This window comes from Hemiscyllium ocellatum, chromosome 39, assembly GCF_020745735.1.
Source record: "Hemiscyllium ocellatum isolate sHemOce1 chromosome 39, sHemOce1.pat.X.cur, whole genome shotgun sequence".
Lineage (NCBI taxonomy): Eukaryota > Metazoa > Chordata > Chondrichthyes > Orectolobiformes > Hemiscylliidae > Hemiscyllium > Hemiscyllium ocellatum.
In genome coordinates, this window is record NC_083439.1 from 7129418 (window position 1) to 7148138 (window position 18721).

At 39.6% G+C, this 18721-nt stretch overlaps 1 protein-coding gene across 6 annotated transcripts in view; it reads left to right on the forward strand.

The window, feature by feature from the left end:
- Positions 1-18721, forward strand: part of map2k5 (mitogen-activated protein kinase kinase 5) — a 393643-nt gene that overhangs the window by 19603 nt on the left and 355319 nt on the right. For all 6 annotated transcript variants that reach the window (XM_060852989.1, XM_060852986.1, XM_060852988.1 and 3 more), the window contains exon 3: positions 3473-3540. In XM_060852989.1, coding sequence (XP_060708972.1) covers positions 3473-3540 — 68 coding nt within the window. The remainder of the gene's footprint in view (positions 1-3472; positions 3541-18721) is intronic.

Genomic DNA, 18721 nt, shown 5'->3' on the forward strand with positions numbered 1-18721 from the left:
ACACCCATGAAAGTTTCTTTTAAAAATACGTGTTTTGGCAAAGAATGTTATTTGTTTTGGTTGCTTAAATGATGGTGCTTGATTATGCAACATACCATTGAAATAATATTTTAACTTACTACATAAGTTTAAGAATTTTAAAAGTTAAGAAGCATCTGTTATTTGGATACTACTTTGTGATTGTTTTGCAATTTGTACACTGTTTTGTAATTTGTGGAATTTTAGAAATCTAAGCCTCCCAAAGATGGGCTCTGGATCCCAAATCGGGTCACAAGCTGCAATTTTGGGGTTGCAACTTTGAAGAGGCCATGGCTCTTGGATATCCTCTACCCCATTTCCTGAAGGCTTGCAGCAATTTTCAAGCCTCAATTTGGGGTCACCATGGGAAAATATTTCGAAGGATGTGCTGTGGGAAGTCCAATTTCATTTTGTATTCATGCATTTATCGGATGGGGTGGTTGAGATCACAGCACTGACTTGCACTTTTAAAAAAAAACGTATAGAATTCCTACACAGTGTGCAAACAGGCCATTCGGTCCATCAAGTCCACATCGACCCTCCAAAGGGCATTCGACCACATCCATCCCCCAACCCTAACCCTGTAACCCTGCATTTTCCATGGCTAACCCATCTAGCCTGCACATCCTCGGGCACCATAGGGCAATCTAGTGAGGCCAGTCCACTTAGGTTGCACATCTTTGGACTGTGGGAGGAAACCAGAGCACCCAGAGGAAACCCACACAGGTGCAGGGAGATGTGTAAACTCCACACGGACAGTTGCCTGAGGGTGGAGTCGAACCTGGGTCCTGGTGCAGCGAGGTCGCAATGCTAATTACTGAGCCACTGTGCTGCCCCAAAGCAACTTTCCCTCATTCCAGGTTTCCTCCACATGAACATTAAGTTTGATTTAAGAAGTTAGCACATGGTAATCTTGGGACAGGCTTCATTGCTTGTTGCCAAAGATTTATTGAACAAGTTCCAAGCTTCCTTATCCATGTCCAAAGAGGGTAAGCGTTTATGTATAAAACACCTTGTTGTATCATTTTCTGTAACGGTAATGAGTCACATTTTTCTGTTATCTAAAAATATTGAACTTTATTTGAGTGTTGCTCCTTATGTCTCCAGAACAGGTAGTACTGGGGTGCGTATGCAAATTGTTATCTTTGAACTATAGTACAAAAGCCAATTCCCATTGAGATGAACCCTTAAATGACTAAATATTATCATGCTTTTTAAATCTCCTTGGTACTGTTTCCCCACTGCAAGAATTTTCAATTCTGCAGAGCATTTATTGACTTGCTCATGTGGCTTTCCTCCACTACATTGTTTAAACAGAAGGTTTCTTGTCCCATATCTAACACCCGTATCTTTCTCCCTGATATTGCCCTTTCACCAGTGTCATATCCCAGTACATTATTCGCAGATGTTAAAACCGAACACCTTCAGCGCCTTGCCTTAAGCATTCTTCCCATATTCCAAAATAATCATCTTAGTACTGCTGCTCTCTTGCTTAGGAACCCTTCCTGTTACACTAAGCCAGGTTTCTGGTATCATTCTCCCATTGATTCAGAATTTCAAACTTATTCCAACACATTGTTTACATTATGGGTGTCTCTCCTTAATGCTGTTTACTACTGAGCATTTGTCATCCCCCAAGGACTCCAGTATCCCACTAGCTTCATTTTGGTGCTTCCATATACCAGTACTACCTTCTAAATGCCATAAAACTGTACAGTACTGCCACTTTCTTTAAGTATACTCCACCACTACTTTTCTCACCGCATCACCCCAAGGCCTGCAGGAGCAAATTATTGCAGATGCTGGAATCTGTAATGAAAATAAAAAATGCTGGAAATCACAGGGCAGGCAGCATTTATAGAGAGAAAAAGCTGATGTTTTGAGTGTAGATGACTCTTCATCAGAGCTGATGTGAAGTGTGGAGCATTCACACAATAGTGGGGTGGGTGGGGGGGGGGGGGGGGAGGGGAGGGGAGGGGGGAGGAGTGCGTGGAATGTTGTGGGAGAAAATCTGCACTACCAGTAGCCTAAGTGATTAGAAAGCGCAAATGGCAGAATAATGGTCATTCTAACTGCCACATTGGAAAAAAAAAGACATCCACTGGAATGGGAGGAGGGAAGAGAGGACATGGTGACAGAGAATACAACAAATAAAGCTAAAAGAAAGGAAAGGACTTCAAGGCCACCCTCAATGCAATTTGAATAAATGACGCCTCCATTCATGAATACTGCAATGATACACATGAACAAACCATACACCTATGAATTATATTTGCATTTTGAGGCACTTCTCCATTATTGTAAGAATGTTAGGAGTAGGGTAACAACTTAACCACCATATAGTGTATTGCGTAGTGTGTTGCACGTAACAACATTTTCAGCTCCCCTTGAATAGCATTTTGGAAAATGTACTGACAATATGCAAGTTAAGTTGGTGCTGGAGAATTAAGGGGTGTAGTCATGAATTCTGATGATTGACCACTTGAGCTTATTTGTGGCAGTTTGTGAATTTACCTGTACATTGATTCTACTGTATGGCTTCCCTTCAATTCCTATCTAGTGACATCGTTTTAACTGAGGAGTGAAATATTTTGCCACACTGTGAACACTGCAGTTAATTGCAAGTACAATATGAACCACAGTGGATGACCCTATGCTATTTAATTTTATTTTAGATTGGCATTGAGTTGTTAAGAAATCTATTAAATTACTGCTGGATATTCCTCTCTTTCTTTCGAAATAATTGTGATACAGGTTCAGAATGGATATTACAATTTCCTTTTATCATTTGTTGATGTCAGCTACTGGCATAAAATTCATGGCCTGTTCCTGTGTTGTACTGTCCTATGTTCAGTATGTACACATTGGAATAAGCTAATTCTGATGAAACTTGATCGCATTTGTTGTGTTGTGATGTTTTAGTGATTTGAATACAAGTTCATGGTTGTAACTCTGTGTGTTAATAACTATTAGATATCATGAAACCTCTCCTTTGAAACTTTGGATTTGTAACACTTGCAAGTATTGATTTGAATGTAAAATGGTAACATATGAAATTGAGGAATAGTTACTTAAGATGCTAAATTATCAAGTCTTACAAAAGTAAAGTTTGTATCAACTGTATTAGACAGATTAGATATGTTTTGCAAATTACAATGGAATGAAAACATTTTGTAAACCAAACATGCAATAGTAGTTCAGATTGCATTGTGGATTCATGAGACCCTACTGTCTTCCAATATTACCTGCCTGGAGAATATATATAATTTTCAATCAAATAAAGTTCTGCAAAATTCATATAATGTAATGCAAACTGTTAGTTGTGTGGAGTTAGCTGTGTCATTCTAACTTCTGTTTAATTAATATCTTATCTATTCTAAAGTATTATTTTCTATATCTCTCTGTTAGTATTGATTAACTAAATAATATTTACAATGTATTTTTATTTTTAAAGATGACGATGAAGATGGTGATCGAATCACAGTACGCAGTGATGAGGAAATGAAAGCCATGTTATCATATGTAGGTACATTTTAATCAAACCCTTTCAAACATGTACACGAAAGGAGCACTTCTGCCTGTCGTGTACTGTGTGAATTTTATGTTGAGAGTGTTGGAAAAGCACAGCAGGTCACGCAGCATCCGAAGAGCAGGAGAATTGGCGTTTCGGGCATAAGCACTTCATCAGAAATGAGCCTGTTCAGGTCCAAATTGTGTTGGTTTGAATGTAGTCCGGAGTCCATGTGGAACCAGTCAGTTCCATAGGCAGGTACTGAGGAAGGAGATGTGGCTGTGGTAGCAAGTCTGCTTCAGGACATGGCTGAAAAGCTTCAGGGCAGAGGAGATGACCTGTGAGGTGCAGTGAGAGAGGGACTTACTAAGATCCTTGTGGAAAGAGGAAGAGAACTTCTTCAAGGTAGGCATCCTAGGAAGAGGCTTCGCTGTAAGGTTAAAATCAACTAGGAGAAATGATTAGATTAGATTAGATTACTTACAGTGTGGAAACCGGCCCTTTGGCCCAACAAGTCCACACCGACCCGCCGAAGCGTAACCCACCCATACCCCTATATTTTTCCCCTTACCTAACACTACGGGCAATTTAGCATGGCCAATTCACCTGACCCGCACATCTTTGGACTGTGGGAGGAAACCGGAGCACCCGGAGGAAACCCACGCAGACACAGGGAGAACGTGCAAACTCCACACAGTCAGTCGCCTGAGTCGGGAATTGAACCCGGATCTCAGGATGCTGGAGCATCTGCAGTCTTTACTTTTTCTTGTGTGAATTTTATGTATGTTATTAAATACCACGATACAATGTTTTTTGGAATAGGTAATTATTTGGTTCCCATGTTTTGTATTTGGATAAAAGTGATCATTTTCTTTAATCTTATTTGTAATAACTGTTGCTATTCTGCCAAGTGGGTTCAATAATTCTCTAGTTTTTTTTATTAAGTCAGATCTGCAAATGGAAGTTGCATGTGCATATTTGCTAAGAAATTATTTTTGAAAGTGAAATCCAGTAGCAAAAGAATTGCTATTTTGTAGAGGAGTTTTCAATTAAAAAACATCTAGTGAACACCAGATAGGAAGGGGAAAAATGCTATTTGAATTGTAAGGTCAACTAAGATGAGAACAGCAATACATAAAACAGTTACTGTCCTTTCATGTTTTCAAAGCTCGAGCCCACCCTGTTTCCTTTGAAATGTTGCACTTTCCAGTAGAAATATAGGTTAACTATCAAAGCAGGATGCTCATTTGATTTTTTTTAAAATTCTGAAACCACTGAGACATGTCAAGAAGCTGAGACTAGTAAATTTGGCAGAGGCATGAAACCTAAAATACTTTGCTTTATAGGATGTAATACTACAGTGAGCTGTATCCATCACTAGATAATTATAGTTTGAAAACTTTAAATTTGTTTAAAATAAAAAAAATGTCAGTTTTAAATATTATTACATTTGTTTGAACAACAAGGAAATGATCTTTAGGTACACTCCATCTGTAGTCACTTTTAGAACCGACAACTGAAATCGGACGGCATGGTGGCTCAGTGGTTAGCACTGCAGCCTCACAACACCAGGGACCCGGGTTTGATTCCAGCCTTGGGCGACTGACTGTGTAGAGTTTGCCAGTTCCCCTGTGTCTGCATGGGTTTCCTCCCACATTCCAAAGATGTGCAGGTTAGGTGAATTGGCCATGCTAAATTGCCCATAGTGTTAGGTGCATTAGTCAGAGAGAAAATGGGACTGGGTGGGTTACTCTTTGGAGGGTCGATGTGGACTTATTGGGCAGAAGGAACTGTTTCCACACTGTAGGGAATCTAATCTAATCTAAATTCCTCAAGCACTGGACTTCAAATATTTATCCTTTCTTTATAGTGCTTTGGCCTCTGTTTAAACTGAGAAAGATTAATTTGCTATGATCAGAAATGCCTCTCTTTCCCTTTTTTAGGAATGATTTTAACTTGGTGACTCCTTTAAAACTGATCCCAAACCAAAATGAATGATCTTACTTTATTTAACATTATAAAACCTTTTCATAGTGTTTAAAAAAAATTAAATCTTCCCTTTACTTAGTGGAGCAGAAAAGGCTATCCCAGTATCTCAAGTCTCCTCAGAATGTTTTATATCGCTGGCGTAATTTTAGCTACAGTTCAGTTTTTTTTTATGCACTTGGAAAGATCTTAGTATATATAGAAACCATTAAAATCTGCATTTTATTTAGCAACCCATTGCTAGACCAACCATGTGGCATAATAATAGTAGAGAGCTTTTATTCAGTATTAACGCTTTATAAGATCTTTACACAGTAAGTATTGATAGATTTGTGGTTAAAATGTTGCTAACAAACCAACCAAGCATTAATCTTGCAAGATTTAATGTCCTTTTGTTTCAGATTTATTACTGGCGTAGCATACATTTGAGTACATAATCTTATAGTTAGCATTTAAAACAATGTTTAGGAATAGAAATACTATTAAACCCAACACATTCAGAAATCATTATATTGAAATTTGCCTTCTCAGCATAATTTTTAAGTTATGCTGTTAACTTTGCACGAGAATATTAAACGTCAGCCAAAAAGTATTCTTAATGAAGTCACTTTTTGCTTCCAGTTTCTACTTTTCTTGTGCAACTGTGATAACACTGAGTGTATGCAAATTTAATATTGGATTACAAATTGGATTACAGATTGCTTGGGATTTTGTTGCATCAGGGTTGTATGCATAATGATTGACTAAAATTTGGAAATAATTTTTTTCTTTCAGTTTGGTTTAGTCGAAGCAATGCTCAAATAATCTTTTTGAAGATGTCTGAAAGGAGCAGATAATTCAGAATTTAATTGAACCACCATTACTAACGGCTTGACTTACAATAAGCTGTGATCTTACAGTTGGCTTGGCAGCAACAACATTGTAACTTGCCTTTTGAAATTGTATTTGTTGGATTCTGGTGCTTCTAGATCAAAAGATTAGCTTTGAGGTCTTCTCCAGGAAATTGATGTCAAGCATATTAGATTTTTTTTCCACCTTTGGTATTACACCGTGTAGAAGGCAAAATAAACCTATTTGTGCAACATGTCTTTTGTTTATTCCTTTTAAAAAGCCAATGACAGAAATTTTCCTCCTTTTAGAATTGCTTCTCATGAGTGATTTAATTTTTTTTTACTGAGGTGCCCTTTCCATAACAGATGAATCCATGTCTTTAACAACTTTCTATTGAGATTTTTAAACAGATTTTGCCACGTTTAAACAAATAAACATGAAAAGAAAATTCAATTATAAATTTTGGAAAGCTTATTTAAACATTGTATAACCATGTGAAAACCAGTATACTTTCAGTATTATAACTGGCAAATAAATTTCAAAACATGCATGTCGCAATTTGGCTAAAAAAAGGATAATTGTAAAAACTTTTCATGTATCTAGAAAAAGGTAGCCATTTTTGAAGTGATGCCAGTAATCCTGCAAGTGTTGTCGGAGTGCTTGGACATTTATGATGGTGGACCACATTTGGGTATGAAAATTGTACTGGGCCATTTTTAAATGTTCAAGAAATAATATATTTTGGTACAAATAGACATTAAAATCATCATAATGATGCACTACATTAACAGAACTAACCACGTTCTTTTTTTTTTCATGCCCTCTTAGCTTAGGATGAACCATGTAGTTGATCACTCCTGTTTATAATGTATTAAAGCCAGTGTTGTTCTTTTTATAGAAATCGTCAAGAAGGAACTGAACTCTGAGCAGTTGTGAGACTTGACATTTGACATTTTGCTGAAAACAGTCATTCATGGGAGCATTTATTATCCATCTCTAGTTGTCCTTGAAGGTAGTGCTGAGATGTCGCCTTTTGGTGTAGGTAGACCTATAATGGCATTAGGGAGGGAGTTCCATGACCTAGTGACATTGAAGGAGTGGTGATATATTTCCAAGCCAGGATGGTGATTAGCTTGGAGGGGAACTTGGAAATTGTGGTGTTCCCATTTACCTGATGTCCTTGTCCTTCTGGATCATAATGAGAATGTAGATTCACTCAAGAAAGCTTAAATCCCATTCAATATTTCTGGATGTACTTTTCCTTTTGAAGTGGACCTTCATCTTGGAAATTTTTCTGTTATTTTCTTGCATTCTCTCACTCTGCAACATGTTTGCAGCACTAGGCTGATCAGTGATTGATGAAAAAATTTGCCTCTTTTTGTTTTTCATGATCACAGAGTACTTAGGGAATAGTTTATTTCAGGCAGAGAAAATTAACTGAAGCAAAGAGCAAACCCAGAAAATTGATGTAGAAAGGTGCAGTCAGTCTCTTTATTATATCCAAAACAGCATTTAATGTTGAATCTATATATACAACTATCTTACTCAAAGCCAAGAGTGCCATCATTGAGTCACAACTACCATGGGATTTCTGTTTTTCCATTCGCTCTTGAATTTACATCACTGTTCAAAATGCATGATTTGGCAATATCCATCCATTTGAGGGAAAGACTCTCCAAGTTTGTTTGTTGAGATTTTGTCATACCTAGGTTGGAAAATGCTGTAGGTATTATGGCTTTTCTATATTTCAACCCCTTTATCAATCACTGAATTATACATAAATTGAGAGGAGGTAGTGGTGTAGTGGGAATGTCACAACTGGTAGCCCTTCCAGGTCTGTAAAAGATCATCAACACAATGTTAATTCTGCTTTTACTCCATAGATGCTGCCAGACCTACTATGTTTCTCCAACAATTTTTGGTAATCCTTCAAATGTTCTGTAGGCATGGTTTCATATCCCTCCACAGAAGCTGGTGGCATTTTAAATTCAATGGTGTGAAATTGAAAGATTGTTTCATCATCACCATTGCAGACTATCCTGTAAATAGACAATAGGTGCAGGAGTAGGTTATTCTGCCCTTCGAGCCAGCACCACTATTCTTTATGATCATGGCTGATCATCCTCAATCAGTATCCTGTTCCTGCCTTATCCCCATGACCCTTGATTCCACTATCTTTAAGAGCTCTATCCATCTCTTTCTTGAAAATATCCAGAGACTTGGTCTCCACAGCTTCCTGGAGCAGAGCATTCCATATACCCACCACTCTCTGGATGAAGAAGTTTCTCCTCAACTCTGTTCTAAGTGGCCTACCCCTTATTTTTAAACTGTGTCCTCTGGTTCGGCAGAAACATGCTTCCTGCCTCCAGAGTGTCCAATCCTTTAATAATCTTCTGTCTCGATCAGATCCCCTCTCAGCTTCTAAGCATATACAAGCCCTGTTGCTCTAATCTTTCAGCGTAAGATACTCCCGCCACTCCGGGAATTGACCTCATGAACCTACACTGAGTAAAAACTCATCTGGTTCTTGAATTTTATTAAGGAAGGGCAACTTATCATCCTTACCTCATCTGACCTACATGTGACTCAAGATCCACAACATGGTTGATTCTTAACTGCCCTTCAAAATGGCCGAGTGAGCTACTGAGTTCAAGTGCATTTGACATGGACAGTAAATGCTGATCTTGTCAGTAATACCCACATCCCATGAAAGAAGAAAGGAAAGAAAAATTTTTTTGTTTGCTGTACAAATCTGCTATTTGCTGACATTTTCTTGTTATTTACCTGAAATCTGTGTCTTCTGGTTATTGACCCATCTGCCTCGAGAAATTGTTACCTACCAATCAGTATCCTACTTGATTTTGAACACCTTTATTAAATTTATGCTTAACCTTCTCTGCCCAAAGGATAACCACCCGAGGTACTCTTATTTCCTCACCTAACAGAAGTTTCTCCTCTCTGGTAATATTATAAATACGGCTTTTAGGCACTTAATGTAGAAAGCTGGTAAGACTGAGACACAAATGCTAAATTTTATTGTAGAATAGAGATGTATAATCACTATAGTTGTTCAAGGTACTCTTCAGTCTATTTCTGTGCCAATGTGGACTTGAAGGTCCCAGTTTAAAATTCTGGTCTGGGCTATTATTTGCTCTAAACCAAGACAGCAGCTGGTGCTGCACCACTATATCATTAGAAGAACAGGGAAGAAAGGAATTATGTTATATGAAAGCATATTGGTTCTAGATAGGAGAGGGGCTGGCCACAGTACCAAACAATCTGCTAACATTCGCAGTACTACATATGAAGAAAGGCTGCTTGGCAAGGCACCAGCACCCAAGACATCAGCAAGAACTGGCATTTGCAGTTGAGGAAATATGAAAAATAGAGGAGCACAACTATTTGTGTATTAACTTGATTTTTTGAAAAGGTTCTAAAACCTAAATGAAAAATACATTTGAAGTTTTCTAATTTCCATGTAGATACTTGGGAAATCAATGTGCAAATCAAAATTGCTATTAATCTAGCATTGTAAGTAATTTTGAATTCCCACTTGCCTTGTGCTGTTCTTAGGTCTCCCTCGTGTGAGCTCGTGTGGCAGCTGCACTCGTAGAGAAACTTTCTCCTGCAGCCACAGATTATGGGACAATTTACATTGGATATTCCAACAGAATTAGTTCATTGTGACTGCGGGCCAAATTGAAGGTTTCTATGTACCAAAGTTTTCCCATTCTAATGTAAATAGCTCACAGTTCAGCAAGGTTGGGAAATGTTCCCACAACTTTGAAAAAATTCTGCTAGGTATTGCTGGCAAGTTTGGCTATTTGAATATAAATATTGAGCCCATTCGTATTCCTAGGAGGGTTGTCACACTGAACAGAAGTGTGACAACAGTTGATTGCAATAACACTGGGTTGATGAAATTGCACTGACCACTGGGATTGCAAATTGTTGAGGCAGTGTGTGTATTTGAGTGACCTTTTGAAAAGACCAAATGCTCACAAGTTAAAAGGTCTAAATTAACTTGATTTGTTTTTGACGTTTCTAAAAGTAATTCCATAGTTACTGATCAGATCATCATGAACATTAAGAAAAATAGTTTTTAATGATTTTTACCATTATATAATAGCTATATGCACCATAAATTTTAGTATCCTTTATGCATTACTTAATAGTTACAGCTCATTAAAAATGAGCCCCCGGGCTTTTTTAAATAACACTTTCCACTGGAGATGATGTTAACCCTTAAGAGTATTGTAAAATTAGTCTACATTACTCTGTGGGATAAAGGTAATAACAAATATTAAGACTATTACAACTGTGTTGGGTAGAGTGGACATGCTGCATGGAGATCAGTTGAATTTTGTTGATATTCAAGTCAAAATGTTTTAGAATGTAATTTTACAAATTTTATGAATAAAATTATTTTGGGCAGGGGTGGAATCTCTTAAAACCTTGAGTACAATGGCATCTTTGTTTTGTCACTTTAAAAGAATTGATACAGTATTAGAGTTGCATCTTGCCAGATCTTTTCTTCTGTTATGTGGAATTTCAGTGTGAAGGTATTAAAGTGTCACAGAAATCCATTTAATCGTGCTTTTCAATATTTTCTTGTTTCACATGATTCAGTGGAATGCTCGAATGATACTTCATTGGATACTGATTCAACATCCATGTTAATACACCCTTCCTAATTCATATATGGCTATAACAGTAATGTGGAATAGTTCTGGACCTTCATTAAATTCTGTGGTACTCTCTTCACTGTGTGCATCCAAGCAAAATTATTATGAAGTATTTGATTATTTATGTTGTTACATTATTGTGGAATTACATTTTTGAATTGTGAGATTTGGAAAAAAAAATTAAATAAGAGGAAAGGTTGTTAGTCTCAAGTAGCCTTGTTCCTTAGATCAAATGATCCATCTTCTTGCTATATCCTTCAAGCACCTTTGTTCAACAAACCATTAATTCTCCCTTGAACCAGTTATAGTATTTCTGAAGTGGTTGGTCTTGGAACAACTAATAACTCTTTAACCAGAGAAAATGCCAATAAGCTACGGGTTGTTCTGTTATAATGCACGTTCTAGTAACATGAATTCTCTGTAACATGATTGACAAATTGGAGACAATGTTTCTAAAGCACAAACTTTTAAAATGCGTGTTGGCTGTAACACAGTTACATCACCAACATTTTAAAGCTGTTTCTAAAGCATTATTTTTCTATAATGTGGGGTTGCACAAGAACGCAGCCATCGTGTTATAGAAGAACACTTGTATTGTTGCAATAAGTAGCCAAAGATAACCATTTCAGTTAAGCACAACAAAGAAAGTACCCTGAAATCAACATCTTGTGATTTAAAAATTTTGTGCCAAGTTTTTTTGGTTTATTATAGAATATAGGAAGCATCCTATTATATACTGTTCCTTAGTTCTTCATTTATGGAATCATTGTGAATTTTATTTTGGCGCAAATGTATATTTTGAGGGGAATGGATCAGACGAATAGCCAAGGTCTTTTTCTCCGGGTATGGGAGTTCAAAACGAGAGAGCATAGTTTTAAGGTGAAAGGGAAAAGATTTAAAAGGGAGCTGAGGGGCAGTGTTTTCATGCAGACGGTGGTGTGTGTATGAAACGAGCTGCCAGAGGATGTGGTGGAGGTGAGTACAATTATAACATTTTAAAAGGTATCTGGATGAGTACATGAATAGGAAGGGTTTAGAGGGATATAGACCAAATGCTGGTAAATGGGACTGGATCAGTTTAGGACAGCTGATTAGCTTGGATGAATTGGACTGAAGGGTCTGTTTCTATGCTGTATAACTCTGACGCTACAACTCAATGATGTTGTATTCTGAATTATACTGTTGGCATATGTTGGTATAATTGAATCAAAATTTTGCATAGAAATACCAATTTGAGTATTTGTTTGCAGGCACAAATTCCGTAAACATAAATTTTGTTTCTCCTCAGTTGTCTTACCATCCCATACATGATTATTTGCCTTTCCTTGTTTCAGTAATAAGACCATAAGAAATAGGACCAGGCGTAGGCTGTTTGACCCCTCTACCTACTCTACCATTCAATCGGATCATATGTTATGGACCAGACCAAATCAAAATATATCAGAAAGGTCACCTATACCCTAACTTTTTATGTAAAGACAAGTGTAAGATGTTGTGTTCCAGATGTGATTCAGTTGGTCTACCACAATATATTGAGCAAAACACTTTATTCTTACAACACAGTTAAAATTCAAACAAAAAGGAAGAATTGGCATAACTTTAACTATTAAAGTAAGTAATAAATAATATATTATTTAACTACTCATCACTAACTATCCCTGATGAAGAGCTTATGCTTGAAACATTGACTCTGACTCTGCTGTTCCTTGGATGCTGCCTGACTGGCTGTGCTTCTCCAGCACCACACGTTTTGATTCTGATCTCCAACATCTGCGGTCCTCACTTTCTTCTACTAATCACTGACTATTCCAATATAGCATCACCCCATAACACACCCTTGGCAAAAGCATATTCAGCAAAACAGATTTTCCTCATGTGCTATGGAGAAAGGAACACTGAAAGAAATAATCTAGCATCAAAGAGAGAACTCGCTCTCTCTGCTGCAGCAAAGAGCTTGAGTTGTATCTATCAGCTTCAACAGCAAACTCCAAACCCTAAATGAAAATAAACTGGGTTTGTGTGAGTCTGACTTGACCCACTTCTGGTTCTTTTGTCTAATTTAAAAAAAAAATTCTGAGCTTAAAACTGTTTACCTGCTGCTTCTGAAGCAAACATTGAGACACCACCATGGTACCATCTCTCTGCAAGAGAAACAGTACTCAACAAATTTATTTTAAAGGCACAGTACAACCACACATAGCTGGCCTGACATTTTCCCATCCACTTTCCTGACCAATGCTGCTTCTGTTGTTCAAGAACCTATCTATTACAGCCTTAACTATACACAAGGACTCTGCCTCTACAGCTCTTTGTGGTAAGGAATTTCAAAGACACAACCCTCTGAGCAAAGAATTGTCATCTTATTCTGAAACACCTGGCCCTAGATTCTCCCTTGAGGGGAAACATCCTCTCAGAATTTACTCTATCAAGACCTTTTAAGAATCCACTTTGTTTCAATGAGATTGCCTCTCATCTAATCTCCGAATTGGTAGAGGTGCAATGTATTTAGCCTTTGCTCATATGACAATTTCTGTGCACCAGGGATCATCCCAGTGAACTTTCTCTGAACTGTCTTGAATAAAATAATCGCTTTCCTTGACTAAAGGTACCAAAACTGCTCTCAGTCCTCCAGATGTGGTCTCACCAGCACTTATTGCAATTATACAAAGTCTTCCCTACTCTTGTACTCCAGCTACTTTGAAATAAGGGTCATGAAATAATTTCACTGTGGTCGTATCCCATCATCAAGTCACCCTTTGTTTACACGTGCATACTGTTGACACTGAGAAAGCTGGAACAAGCCAGCTGTCAAGAGTGAGCAGAACCTCTGACCCTCTTTTTTTTTTTCTTCTTTTGTTTTTTTTTAATTTAGCCCCGCACTACCGCCTAACTGTGGCAGTGCTTATTTTATCCCCAGCACCCATGGTGCGTGTGTGCAGGTGTGAGACGCAGTGAAAGACACAAAGTGCATGAATCTTTATTCAATTCCCACCACCAGGAAGATAGGAAAACACCGAGTGGCCTGTGACAAGCAGTGCCCTTCACACCAAAGGGCAATGTTGTGTGATCAAAACAGTGAAGGGGAGGGCAGGGACTAAATCTAAATAAAGTTGGAGGGGGAAATGATGCACTCCACTTCCTGCGATGCCCACCTCTCCCTGACACTCTTATTTATTTTTTTTTCCTCTTTATCTTTTTTTTGTATTCCCCCACACTACCGCCTAACTGCGGTAGTGCTTATTTTTTCCTCAGCACCTATGGTGTGTGTGCAGGTGTGAGACACAGTGAAAGACACAAAGTGTACAAATCTTTATTCAATTTCCAACACCAGGAAAATAGGAAAACACCCAAGTGGCAGGTAACAAGCAGTGCCCTTCACATCAAAGGGCAAAGCTGTGTGATCAAAAACAGTGAAGGGGAGGGCAGGGACTAAATCCAAATAAAGTTGGAGGGGGAAATGATGCACTCCACTCCCTGCGATGCCCACCTCTCCCTGACATTCTTATTTTTTTTTATATGATATTTGTGTGTGATATATGATAGTCCAATTGCATAAAACAGTGCATGCAATAGAGACACCCAGCAATCCAAAAAGCTCTGATTTATTATCTCCTGTTTTTTTTTCTTCTTTTTTTTATTATTAACCCCCACACAACCACCTAACTGCAGCAGTGCTTATTTGGTTCCTGGGTTTATTTTTTTTTCCCCAGCACTCAAGTCAAGGGAAAACACCTGAGTGGTCCAGTGACAAGCAGTACCCTTCACATCAAAAGGGGACACTGCTTTTTTTTTCTTTCTATCCCCCACACTACCGCCTAATTGCAGTAGTGCTTATTTTTTACCCCAGCACCCATGTTGTGTGTGTACAGGTGTGAGACGCAGTGAGAGACACAAAGTGTACAAATCTTTATTCAATTTCCACCACCAGGAAAAATAGGAAAACACCCGAGTGGCAGGTAACAAGCAGTGCCCTTCACATCAAAGGGCAAAGCTGTGTGATCAAAAACAGTGAAGGGGAGGGCAGGGACTAAATCCAAATAAAGTTGGAGGGGGAAATGATGCACTCCACTCCCTGCGATGCCCACCTCTCCCTGACATTCTTATTTAATTTTTTTTTCTTCTTTTTCCCCAACCCCGTATTGTGTGTGTGGGCAGGTGTGAAACATAGTTCCCCTATTTATAATTTTTTTTATTTTTCTTTTTTTTCTTTTTTAATTAACCCCCACACTACCGCCTAACTGCGGTAGTGCTTATTATTTTTAACCCCAGCACCCATGGTGTGTGTGCGCAGGTGTGAGACACAGTGAGAGACAAGGTGTACAAATCTTTATTCAATTTCCACCACCAGGAAAAGTAGGAAAACACCCGAGTGGCCTTTGACAAGCAGTGCCCTTCACATCAAAGGGCAATGCTGTGTGAACAAACAGTGAAGGGGAGGGCAGGGATTAAATCAAAATAGAGTTGGAGGGGGAAATGATGCACTCCACTCCCTGCGATGCCCACCTCTCCCTGACATTCTTATTTATCTTTTTTTTTTCTTTTCTTTTTCATTAACCCCCACACTACCGCCTAACTGCGGTAGTGCTTATTATTTTTATCCCCAGCACCCATGGTGTGTGTGTGCAGGTGTGAGACACAGTGAGAGACAAGGTGTACAAATCTTTATTCAATTTCCACCACCAGGAAAAGTAGGAAAACACCCGAGTGGCCAGTGATGAGCAGTGCCCTTCACATCAAAGGGCAATGCTGTGTGAACAAACAGTGAAGGGGAGGGTAGGGACTAAATCAAAATAGAGTTGGAGGGGGAAATGATGCACTCCACTCCCTGCGATGCCCACCTCTCCCTGACATTCTTATTTATATCTGTCAGCCAGGGATCTCTGTTTGGACCAGGTTAACAGCCTCAATCAGGGAACTCTTATTACAAGAGGACCACCTGGCTGACCTTGTAACAAGTGTTACATCCTTCCCCCTCTAAATCCGGGGACATAGGCCTGTTCTTTTTCTTGTCGCGTCTCCTGGGGTGTTTACGTACCCTGGGGTGTTTACGTACCCTGGTCTGGTTCCTCTGACTCAGTCTTGGATATGGGCAGACTGTAACCTGCCTCTTAGAACCAGAGTGTCTTGGAAGAAATTCATCCTCCTCTTCAGGCAGTAAAAGAGTTGAGGCTGCAACATCAGCCTTGTCTGTCTCAGACTCTGAGGTTTCTTTGACACTAAACAGAGGGGGAGAACCCACAAGTTCTGACGGCCTTTCTGGCTGTTCTGAGGGACCAGTTATGTTTTGCCCCTGACTCTTTTGTGACCTTGCAGCCTTCATATCATCCAAATGCTTGTTCAGGACCATCTCACCTTACTGAAGTGGTCCTTTGTACATCACAGGTCTTGACCTCACGTCAACTATGCCTCTTCCCCACGCAGGGCCATTTCCCTGTTGTTGGCAACAAACTTTATTCACCTTTAGAGGAGTCATGTGTCTGGTATTGGTGTTCCTGATGTCATTTCACCCAATCCCCCCAGGTCGGGGAAGATCAGATTTAACCATTAGCAACTCTGCTTAAGCAATCCATGTAGTTGCATGAGGGATGGTCTGATCATCAAATTGGACTGGAGGTAGTTTGATATCACGTAGGTTGTTTCTTTAAGCCTACCTTTAAAGTTTGGACTGCTCTTTCTGCCAGACTACTGAATGATCGTTGGTATGGAACTGTCCTTATATACCAAATGCCATTCAACTTCAGGAAATACTCTACTTCATTGCTGGTAAATGATGGCCTGTCATTGTCTCTGTGTTTGCTGAATGAACACTAAGCATGTCCAATTATTTTGAGTGGGTGTCCACAATGATTAAGAATGTTAAGCCCATGAAATGGCTGGCATAGTTGACGTGAAACCAAATCTGGGGGTTACCCAGCCATTCTCACAAAGGGCTAGCAGTAATTTTTGTCTTTGTTGGCACTTTGGGCTTTACCCCCACCTATGTGGGGTAGAAGGATTGCAGAGGGGGATCTGACTGAAACTTACAGAATACTGAATGGTCTGGTCAGAGTGGATGTTGGCAGGAGAAACAAGGACCTGAAGGCACAGCCTTAGAATAAAGGGAAGACCCTTTAGAACAGAGAGGAGAAACATCTTTAGCTAGGGAGTGAAGGATCTGTGGAATTCATTGCAATAGAAGGCTGTGGAGGCCAGGTCATTGAATATATTTAAAACAGTGATAGATAAGTTCTTGATTGCCAAAGGCATCAAAGATTATGGGGGGAAAGTGGGAAAACGGGGTTAAAAATGTCTGCCATAATTGAATGACGGAGCAGGCTCGTGCAGAATGGCCTAATTTCTGCTCCTGTGTTTTATGGTCTTCATCTGGCTATGTTGGCATCCAACCCTGCTCACCAGACATAACTTCTCACCAACATTTTCATTTTGCATACTCGGTGGAGTTCAGCCAGTACTGGGTAGTAACCTTTGTTCGGGACAGTCACTCTTGCTCCCCATAATAAGAGGCCATTCTGTATGGTGGTGTGGTCTCACTGGTCTAGAAAATCTGGTTGTGATGGCCCTTGTATTTCCCCCATCGCTACCAGTATTTAAGATTTGACCGGACCGGATCTTTTTGTGTCTACAGTCTGATAGTATCAGCAGTGACCAGAAAGGTGTCCAGAAAGTTTAAAACCAGAATGGACTCTTCCACTGGAGGCACCGCCAGTGGTGGATCTGCCAGTGGGTGGTGGCCCATGGCATCTGCTGTTGCTGTTTGGCCTTCAAAACAGTGTTGAAATTTGTACACATTTAGAATGAGAGGCTACTGCTGAATTCAACCTGAAGCTATGGGGTAGGGGGGTTCAGCGGCAGCATGGCCTTGTCCTCTTTGAGCGGCCCTGGAAGGGGTTTGTGGTTTGTTATAAATTTATATCTGTAAAGGTATCGGCAGTACTTTTTCACATCAAAGACGACTGCCGAACCGTCCTTCTTTATCCAATGGTACTTGTGCTGTGCATCAAAGTCCGGGAAGCATACGCTATTGGGCATTCCTCCCTGTTGAGTCATCTGTGAGTCAACACGATCCAAGACTCTACTGGGAGGCATCATGTCAGCACCAGATCTTTCTTGGGATCATAGTGTGATGATGGGAGCTATGTCCTGGCTACAAAACCATTTCCAAGGCTGCCCTTTCTTAATAGCAGATCCAAGGTACCAGGGATGGAGGCAAGGTTATGTATGATTCACAAGCATCTGCTGAAGGAGCAGAGCTCTAAAAGCTAGTGTTTCCAAGTAAACATGTTGGACTATAATCTGGTGTATGATTTTTAACTTTGTACACCCCAGTCCAACACTAGCATCTCCAAACCAAAGAAAGACCTAAGCTCTGGTATAGACATGGGAGTCGGAGCACCTTTTGATTAGATTAGATTAGATTACTTACAGTGTGGAAACAGGCCCTTCGGCCCAACAAGTCCACACTGACCCGCCGAAGCGCAACCCACCCATACCCCACATTTACCCCTTACCTAACACTACGGGCAATTTAGCATGGCCAATTCACCTGACCCGCACATCTTTGGACTGTGGGAGGAAACCGGAGCACCCGGAGGAAACCCACGCAGACACGGGGAGAACGTGCAAACTCCACACAGTCTGTCGCCTGAGTCGGGAATTGAACCCGGGTCTCAGGCGCTGTGAGGCAGCAGTG